Source organism: Moschus berezovskii, chromosome 17, assembly GCF_049115385.1.
Source record: "Moschus berezovskii isolate FMDL1 chromosome 17, NW_MosBer_1.0, whole genome shotgun sequence".
NCBI lineage: Eukaryota > Metazoa > Chordata > Mammalia > Artiodactyla > Moschidae > Moschus > Moschus berezovskii.
The window spans coordinates 11,704,405-11,713,890 of record NC_142476.1 but is presented as its reverse complement, the minus strand read 5'-3'; the positions used below and the strand labels follow the sequence as shown (position 1 = coordinate 11,713,890).

The 9,486-nt window shown below is 65.5% G+C and overlaps 1 protein-coding gene across 1 annotated transcript; it reads left to right on the top strand.

Annotated features, from left to right (window-relative positions):
* The first annotated feature begins 499 nt into the window (after window positions 1–499).
* Window positions 500–9,218, top strand: PTPN7 (protein tyrosine phosphatase non-receptor type 7). Its single transcript, XM_055418902.2, has 10 exons — window positions 500–602; window positions 1,248–1,563; window positions 1,961–2,144; window positions 2,387–2,471; window positions 3,560–3,636; window positions 4,791–4,928; window positions 5,101–5,211; window positions 5,617–5,774; window positions 6,769–6,882; window positions 7,609–9,218. Exons 2-10 carry the CDS (start codon window positions 1,505–1,507, stop codon window positions 7,700–7,702), a joined length of 1,020 nt encoding a protein of 339 aa, XP_055274877.2. The 5' UTR covers window positions 500–602; window positions 1,248–1,504; the 3' UTR covers window positions 7,703–9,218.
* Window positions 9,219–9,486: the final 268 nt, after the last annotated feature.

Sequence of the window (9,486 nt, the reverse complement as noted above, 5' to 3'; positions counted from 1 at the left end):
ACCCTCTGTGGGTCGCTGAGTAGATGGCAAGGTTCTGGGAGGAGGCCTGTGGGGCTTGGGGCAGCGGAAGCCCCCAGACCATGCTACGAGGTGTCTTTACTGCCCACCTCCAGCGTGGCTGACCTGGCTTAGACCCGCTCGGAGCTGGGGGCCTGGGGTCGACCCTTGTGGCCTGGCCTGAGCCCTTCCCTTCGTGGAGAGAGACTCCTGCTTACTTCCCCACCCCCGTGTGTGCCTGCTTCTCCCTGTTCCTGGTGGGATTCCCGCGGCTCGCAGGGGCAGGGCTTCCGGGGGGCAGCCTGGGGTGGGGGTCGGCCCTGCTGTGCCCAGCAAGAAGGCAGAGGCGGGAGGCGACCAAGACGCAGAGGAGAAGCCCTGCAGGGGAGGCAGTGGTCAGGGCCGGGCTGTGGCCAAGGTGTGGGTGGGCCGGGAGGCGGGAGGCCGCCGGCCCTGCTGGTGGTAACAGGCAGCTGGGGGCGCGTGGGTGGCAGCGGGGAGGGGCAAAGGGAGGAAGCGGGCTTCCTGAGGCCTCCCCAGCCCTCAGAGGCAGACCGACAGACAGACAGACAGCTGGCAGGAGGCGCCTGGGGACACAACGCCTTGTATGTACCTGAGGGGCGGGGAGGAGCCCTGAGGCCCCGGGTCGGCAGACATGGAAGGCTGGGAGGGTGGCCCTGGGAGGGCGCCCGGGGGGTCACGCACCAGGTGGGCAGGGGCACCGACGCCGCTGACAGCTCCGAGGGCGGGCAGGGCGGACAGGCGTCCTGCTGTGACCACCCCTGCTGCTCGGACCCAGTGGGTGCGGCGACCCCAACACCCCAGCTCAGCTCCGAGCAGGGCCCTGGCCTGAAGGCGGGCCGTGCGCTTGCTCGGCGAGGCGCCCGGCTTGTGCCCCCAGCTGTCGCCTCCCCAGGCGCTGCGCTCATGGGCTCCGCGAGGCCACTTCCTGTGACGGTTACTGTGGCGGGCGGGGGATGGGCAGGAGGAAGGCAGCACCCCCAGCCCCTCTTCCGGGCTGGAGACCCCAGAGGCCAGGACGACCCTGGGTGGAAGGGCCAGCTGCCCCAAGCACACCGGAGGTCCACCTTCTCATCCAGAGGAGGCCCCTGCAGACCCAGGGGCATGAGCCCACCCTGCACCCAGAGCGGCCGCACACCCCCAGCCGCTGCCCCTCCGGATTCCTCCAGATCCCGTCCTATCTCGGCCCCTCGTCGTGACCCTTTATCTCACCCTCGTGCTAACCCCAGGCAGCCGCCGCCCCGCACCCCTGCAGAGATCCCGGCCTTCCCACAGAGCGACACCACCACTTCCTGGGGGACAACGGAAGGCAGTGAGGAGACCCGAGGTGCCCGAGGGCAGAAGGCCGCCCGACAGCCCAGAGGCCAAGCCGCAGGGCCGCGTGAGCTCCCGGGGGCGCTGCCCCCAGCATGGTCCAGGCCTGGGGGCCGCTCCAGAGCACCGCCCCAGCCTCCCCGCGCCGTCATAGTCGCCTTCGGGGGAAGCCATGACCCAGCCTCCGCCAGACCAGGCCCCGGCCAGGAAGCACGTGCGGCTGCAGGAGAGGTGAGACCCTCTCGGGAGGGCCCGGCCAGGCCTGCCTGCCCTCCGCTGCCCCCCGGGGGACCCCCACACCTCCCCAGGCCAAGGGAGCCAGACTGCTCATTTGCATATCTGTGTCAGCTCCACGCCTGCGCCCCAAGGCCCAGCCTGGGTTGAGCACCCCTCGAGGGGCCTGGAGCCTCCAGGCCTGGGTGTGGGTCTCAGCTTTAGGGGCCCAGTCAGGAATGGGAAGTGGGGGCAGCTGGAGACAGCAGCTGTGTTTGGAGCCTCCTTGCTGGCAGACGAAGGGCAGAGGTACCAGGGGCCTGGGCCTCGGGGTCGAGAGCAGACAAGGAGCCCGCCGTTAGTGGTGCCGGGACAGCCGTGACTGTCAAGGCCGACTGCACTGTCTCTGCTGAAGGCGCGGCTCCAACGTGGCCCTGATGCTGGACGTGCGGTCCCTGGGGGATGTGGAGCCCATCTGCTCCGTGCGCACTCCCCAGGAGGTCACGCTGCACTTCCTGCGCACCGCCGGGCGCCCCCTCAGCCGGCAGGACCTGCAGCACCGGCCGCCCAGCCCCACGCAGCTGGAAGAGGAATTCCTGGTGAGAGCGAGGCCCCCAGTCACTGACCTTCTGGATCGGGAGCAGCTGGCAGGCCTGTCCCCGTGGGCCCTTGGGGGACAGAACTCAGGGGCTCCAGGAAGAAGGCTCCACCCTCTCCCTGCACCCCATCCAGACCCGCCTCCCGCTGCCAGGAGGGAACGGGCCCCTCCACCAGGCAAGTGGGGGAAGGGAGGCCGGGAAGGGGGCCACTGCTCACGGACCTCCTCCCCTGCCCCCACCAGAGGATCCCCTCAAACTTCGTCAGCCCCGAAGACTTGGATATTCCTGGCCATGCCTCCAAGGACCGATATAAGACCATCTTGCCCAGTAAGGACTGCGGTGGGGCTGGGGTGGAGGCATTCAGAGGGCAAGACATGGCCTCAGCCAGGAGGGGGCTGCCTTGCGTGGGGCCTCTTCTGCTGACAGAGGGGTGCCCCCGCCTGGCCCTGGCCAGGGAAGGGGGGCAGAAACCACGCCAGCCTGAGGCTGGGCCCGCACTGTGGGCCAGCAGTGCTCAGCGTGACCCCGGGCAGTCGGTGTGTGCTGTTCTGACCCCCATGTTTCAAGTAAGGAAATCGAGCCACAGAGAAGTCGTGTAGCCTGAGGCCACACGGTCAGGCGCACCAACCCCCTTCCTCCTGCTCCTCCCACCTGGGAAACGGCCAGCACCACCTGACCACCTGCAGGGGACGAGCCCCGTTCAGATGGCTCCCGAGAGAGACGCTGAGGATCTCAGACGGAGGAGGAGGCGGCAGGCAGGGTTCCCAGGGCTGACAGACCCGGGTCAGCACCTCCTGTATTCGGAGGCACGCACGGGGCCCGCTGACCACAAGACCCGGAAGGCTCTCCTCCCTGCTCCATGCAGAGCAGCCTTATCTGGCCAGCCGCCCCCAGGCTGGAGGCCGCAGCCCTCTGCAAGCCTGTTAGTGCCCATGGAAGGGGCGGGGGCAGCCTGCTCTCGGCCCCGAGGTGCCCTCCGCCCAGACCAGCTGGCCTCTGGGAGCCAGCTTCTTCATCAGCCCTGGACTGGAGCTGGAGAAAGGCCCCCTTCGAGGCTGACTCGTGGGGTCGGGCGGGCATGGGATGGAGCCTGAGTTCCAGTGGGGCCGCTCAGGAAAAACTCTTCCTCAGCCGTCTCTCTCTTTGCGTTTTTATTGCCACGACCCCTCTCCGCCCCTCTCTGCCCTCCAGACTGGAACGTTCAGTAGCTGCCCTCTCCTGCCTGTACGTCCTGCCGGCACCACCTGGGGCCTCCCTGGCAGTGCCCTGGCCTGGGCCCTCTACTGCTCAGGAACGCCCTGCGGCCCCCTGCTCTTTGCGGGCGCCTTGACAAGCACAGGGCTGGCCTCTCGCCAGCCCTGCATGTGGCTGCTTTGCTGGTTGCTCTTTGACCTCTGCTGGTTTTCACTTCCTAGACCCCCAGAGCCGAGTCTGTCTGGGTCGGGCACAGAGCCAGGAGGATGGAGATTACATCAATGCCAACTACATTCGGGTGAGTTGTCGGCAGGGAAGGGGGTGCTGTGTCCAGAGACACCCCGCCCCAGGACAACACCCAGCGCAGCCGGGGGCTTGGTGTCCTGGCTCCAAACCCCATGAGCTGTTGGTACAGGCCAGGATGCCAGGATGCACACAGCAGACGTTAGGTGCTGGAAGGAAGACCCCGGTCTCCTTTGCCCCTGGTCCCCCATACCTGCCAGCCTCTCCGTGGAGAGCAGCCCTGGCCACCCCAGCCCAAAACTCCCAGGTCTGCAGCCCAGTGAGGCATTTGGCCAGTTCCCTCCCCTCTGCCTTCACTAATCCTGGCGGCCCCTCCTTCTTGGAGGCGGCTTAAGTCAAGGAATTAAGGAACCAGAGGCCGGGAGGCCAGGTGGACTCCACACCTAGGCTTGTCCCCAGTGCCCAGCCTCCAGCCTGCAGGGTGGGAGGCTGCAGGCTCAGACGTGAGCCCTCTAGCGGCTCTGAGTGGGTGGGACACCAACCAGGAGCGGAGGTGAATAGCCCGTGTCAGCCACCTGATGGGAAAAACTGACTCTTTTGAAAAGACCCTGATGCTGGGAAAGATTGAAGGCGGGAGGAGCAGGGGACGACAGAGGGTGAGGTGGCTGGATTGCATGACCGACTCGATGGACATGAGCTTGAGTAAACTCTGGGGGTTGGGAATGGACAGGGAGGCCTGGTGTGCTGCGGTCCATGGCGTCACAAAGAGTTGGACATGAACTGAACTGCACTGAGGGCCCCGGGGTGAAGTGTGGGCCAGTGAATGGTCTGGATCCCCATCCCCTGGGAAGCAGGAAGATTCTGAAGGGAGAGAAAGGGCTGGCAGGGTGTGCCACGCCCTGCTGCTAACTCCACAAAGCAGCATGGCAAAGGGCAACGGTTCCCCCGCGTTTGGTGCTAGCAGAAGGCAGAGGGAGGGAGCGACCGTTCACAGAGGCCCGGAAAGACTGAACGCAACACGCTCTGTCGAGTCTGACCTGAGCTGCAGCGGCTGGGTGGGCACGAAGCGCGGTCAGCGACAGTGGAGCCAGGCAGGGGCTGGGACCCGCCTGTGCTCCGTGCCCAGAGCCCAGCCCAGCGCGGGGCTCCCGGCGTGTGCGTCCCAGCCGCCCCGGGCCCCGCGCTCACCACACGCCTCCCCACCTACAGGGCTACGGCGGGCGGGACAAGGCCTACATCGCCACCCAGGGCCCCATGCCCAACACGGTGTCGGACTTCTGGGAGATGGTGTGGCAGGAGGGGGCAGCCCTCATCGTCATGCTCACGCAGCTCCAGGAGGGCAAGGAGGTGGGTTAGGCCCAGGCTGGGCCCCCGGGGCTGAGGACGCCTGTCAGTCCCTGAGTCACAGGGGTGGAGGCCACCCCAGCCAGAAGCCGGGGCTGGGTGGGGGGAGATGCCTCGAGGGGCCCTGATCCAGCCGATGGACCCCAGCCCCTGACTCCCAGCTCCCCCCACCCAGAAGTGCGTCCACTACTGGCCCACAGAGGCGGAGACCTATGGGCCCTTCCGCATCCGCGTCCAGGACGTGCGGGAGCGCCCCGAGTACACAGTGCGGACACTCACCATCCAGGTACCCGGGGCCATGCCACCCCTCTCTGGAGGTCCCCTGGGAGCCTTGGGTTTGCTCAGGGATACCTACCTGAACCCACGTCTGCGGGTGCCGTCCTGGGGCTCCTCCAGGCCGGCAGGGCAGGTGCCACCATCCCTGTGGGGAGCAGGGTGGGCCCTGGAGTCACTGCTGGAGGGAGCCCAGCAGTTTGATGAGAGGCTTAACAACACGTGAAGCCTAAGCCCCCGTCACAGGAGGTGCCTTCCGCTCTCCAGAGCGGCTCTCTGGCCTCCGAGCATCACAGCCCTGTGCTTGAGGCGAACACGAGGCTCAGGGACGCGTCCACAGGCCTGTGCTGTGGGAGGCGGGGCCGGGACCTGAACATGGGTCTCTGCTCACCCCTTCTCACACCCCGCCCCCACCCAGCACCAAGAGCAGCGCCGGGCCCTGAAGCACATCCTCTTCTCGGCCTGGCCCGACCACCAGACCCCAGAATCAGCGGGGCCCCTGCTGCGCCTGGTGGCCGAGGTGGAGGACAGCCCAGAGACCGCCACCAGCTCTGGGCCCATCGTGGTCCACTGCAGGTATGGGTCCCCTCAAAGGGGCTCCACGGGGCACAGGGTAGGCCAGCCCAGGCCTTACTCACACAGGGATCTCCAGCTCATCTGGCAAGTGCAGAACATGGACGTGTGGGCCGGGCACCAGGGCACAGTCCAGAGAGGCAGCTTCCGCTCCGCGGGAGGAGACAAGCCCGCTCCCTGCCGCCAGGGCGCGCGTGTATGCATTCCACGAACGTTCGCTCAAAGCCTGTTATTGCCAGGCACAGAGTTCCAGGCTAAGGAGACAGTGTGACCATTGGTTACTGCCCAGGTTTACGGTCTGGTGAGGAAGACAGCAAAGGAAACGAGACGGGCGCAGAAAGCCGAAACGTGACAGGGGTGTTGGGAGGGCACACACCCAAGCCGACCCCACCAGACTTTGGCCAGAAAGGTCTTCCGGGAGGAAGGCCCTCTAGGCCAAGCTGACTTGGAGGCTGAATGACCAAGTGGAGGAGGAGCAGGGAGCACCCAGCGGGCGGAGCTGCAGCCCCCAAGGCCTGGGAGGCCGGGGCACGGGGGCGGGGCCGGGGCACGGGGGCGGGGCCGGGGCACGGGGGCGGGCTTGAGCGTCTGGAGGGTAAGAGCGGGCACGCGGATGAGGGGCCTCACAGGACAGGCCCAGAGCCCCGGGTGTGCCGCCGGAGAGCCCCGGGGACTCGGCCTAAGAGGCGGGCGGACGGAGGGGTGAGGCAGGGCGTTCTGAAGGCCCGTCCTCAGGACCTCACATGGCCGCAAGCACAGGCAGGGGGCTGTGGACCCCACAGGTGCAGCCGGTGGCTGCTGGGGGTCAGGGGTTCACACAGGAGGGGAGACTTCCTGAAGAAGGGAGGAGTGCAGGGCAGGGGGAGAGGACTGGGGGCAGGCAACAGGCAAGCAGCGCCATCACAGGACGTTGGCACATCCGGAGGCGTGGCCGCTGCCCTCCCCTCCTGCCGGCCCCCTGTGACCGCCCTGCCCTGCCCTGGACCCCTGTACCCAGCGCAGGGATTGGCCGGACTGGCTGCTTCATCGCCACCCGCATTGGCTGCCAACAGCTGAAGGCCCGAGGGCAGGTGGACATTCTGGGCATCGTGTGCCAGCTGCGGCTGGACAGGTGGGTGCTTCGCTAAGCAGGGTGAGGACACGGTGAGTGGCCCCATGCCTCCTGGAGGCCCTTAGGCTCTGGGAATTTCCTGTGGGAGAAAACGGGCCCCTTGGGCTTCAAGAGCTTAGCACCTTGCACCCAGGCCAGAATCTCCATCTAGAATTTAGCTGGGGGATGCTACAGTTAAACAGGACACTCAATTAAATAGGGTTCACCTGAGTTTTCAGCCTTTTTTTGTTTCTTGTCTCCACTTTTAAATACCCTTCTCGGAGGGGAAAGGTGGGGAGATGGTGGATGGTTGGTTCTAGAAACAAGACAGCCACAGGCAACTCAGAAGCTCACTGGTGTAGAGATAGGAGGCCGGGGTACACCCCCCTGAGCTGTCTCTGTGTCTCCTGGGTCCCCACGTCTTTATCCAGAGAGACAGTGGCCCCCTCCCCGGAGAGCTGCTGTGAGGAGTGAGGTCACCAATGGGAAAGCGTTGGGAACACGAGATCTGGGGAATCAGTACTTCTGAATTACTGGGGAGACGAAACCTTGGGAGTCAGGGACATTCCTGATGGTCGGAGACCCTGCCACATGGGGCCCTCCTCCCAGGCAGGGAAGGCGGGGGCAGTTGGGGGAGTCCCGGCGCGCCGCAGAAAGGACGCTCCTGGGAGGAGGCGCCACAGGCCTTCGGGAGGGTCAGGCTGTCCCCGCCCGCCTCAGCTCAGGGCTGTGCGTCTCTGCCCGCAGGGGAGGTATGATCCAGACGGCAGAGCAGTACCAGTTCCTGCACCACACCCTGGCCTTGTTCGCTGCCCAGCTGCCGGAGGAGCCCAGCCCCTGACCCGGAGCCCTGCCTGCCCAGGCCCGCTTCCCCGGGCCTGGGGAAAGCGGGCCTTGTGACCTGGGGAATCCCCAGGGGGCCTGTCAGGGGTCCCAGGAAGCTGGCCAGTGAGGACAAGGCCAGACACCAGCTCTTGAGCACTGCCCACACCCCTGCCCCCTGGAGAGGCCCCCAGTGGACACAGGGGCGACCCCCATGTGACAGCCTCAGTCTCCTCGGACATGGACCTGGTGCTTTGCTGCCACTAGGGCAGAGCAACCTGAGAGTGCCCAGAAGCTGCTCCAGCTGCACCCCCTTCCTGGGGCTGGCTAGAGCGTGACCCCAAGATCATGCCCACCCTGGTCCAGCCCAAGAACAGGCCGATGGCCGGAGTTGGGAAAAGCCTGGTGCTGCCTTGGCCACGTCCTCAGCATCCTGCCAGGGACTCTGCCTCCTCACCCCACATCAGAGGTTGGACACCCCCAGGAGAGCAAGAACCAGACCAGGCCCTTGCCCACACTGGGGTCAGGGCAGCAGGCTACAGAAGTGACCGGACCAAACAGTTAAAGTGCCCAGAAGGGGGTGTGGGAACACCTCCCCGGGGTCCAGACTGCTGCCGCCGCCTCTGTACCTGCTAGCCACCCGCCCCTGCTACTCCCCTGGGAGACCCTGCATCCTTGGCCTGCCTGCCAGCCTCCGAAGGGACGCGAGTGCCCAGGAAGAACACAAGACCTGAGCAAGGAGCCGCGAGCACTGCCTGACTCCAGATGAGAGCCCCACCACGCCTCCTCCCTGCAGAGCATGCCTGGACGCCACGCCTGTTTCGACCAGCATCCTGGATTAAAGCACCTACATGGGCCAGGGGCTCAGGCTGAAAGGCTCCGCCACAGTTTACCCTGGAGAGCTAACTGCCCTCCGCGTCTCTTGTGAACACGAGGCCCAGGGCCCCCCAGATCTAGTCTCAGGGCTGACCACCACCCGGGAGTGAACTCACTCCTCTTGAAGCTTTCCTGCCCTCTAGAGGCACTCCCGCTGCCCGTGGAGCTCAGACCCCCCTAGGAGAAAAGCTGCCACATGGGCAGGTCCACCTCCCTGGGTGCTGCTGCCCCAACCATGTCCAGACCCAAGAACAGGCCGTGGAGAATAACAGGTGGGGAAATAAAGGCTTCTTGTCCTCAGGTCTCCAGGGCCCCTTCACAGCAGTTAGGGTAAGGTCCACAGACCAGGGACAGGCGGCTGCTCTTTACCCTGGAACGTGCACTTTTACAGCCCTTCCAGGGACACAGGGAACACTGACCCTGGAGTGGGCTTGTGGCGGGGCGGAGGAGACAGAGGTGTTCCTTGGGAGCTAGAGAGGAACTTACAAAGAGCAGGGACTAGAAAGGCCATGTAACCGCTCGGGACATTCCGCAGGCCAAGACCCTGCGATCCCACCATTCTGGCAACTGATCATGGGGTCATCTTGGGTGGGTTTGGCAGGTATGGTTGCTGTTTGAAAGTTTAGGTACCTTTGATTAAAAGCACGGATGCACATGAACACACTTGGAGGTCAAACACTAAGATGCGGCCGAGGCGGGGTGACAGCTGGGGGCCCCGGGGACAGTAGCACCTCTGCAGCCCCCCACCCCCCACCGGTGGCTGTCCTGAGCGCAACTATGGCTTTTACCCAGCACAGGCCAGCTTTTCCATTTGCCACAAACCTGCCTCACGGGAAACCGCTGGTAGGATCTTCTCCGTCTAGTATACGGTGGTCCTAGTAAAAGCCGCTCTGGGCCAGAGGCTTATAAGCAGGGAGTTTTGGTACA

Coding starts and splice junctions, on each gene's coding strand:
- PTPN7 (XM_055418902.2), top strand. CDS start 1,505: ATGACCCAGCCTCCGCCAGACCAGGCCCCGGCCAGGAAGCACGTGCGG. Junction 2,145..2,386: donor AGCTGGAAGAGGAATTCCTG/GTGAGAGCGAGG, acceptor TGCCCCCACCAG/AGGATCCCCTCAAACTTCGT. Junction 4,929..5,100: donor AGCTCCAGGAGGGCAAGGAG/GTGGGTTAGGCC, acceptor CCCCCCACCCAG/AAGTGCGTCCACTACTGGCC.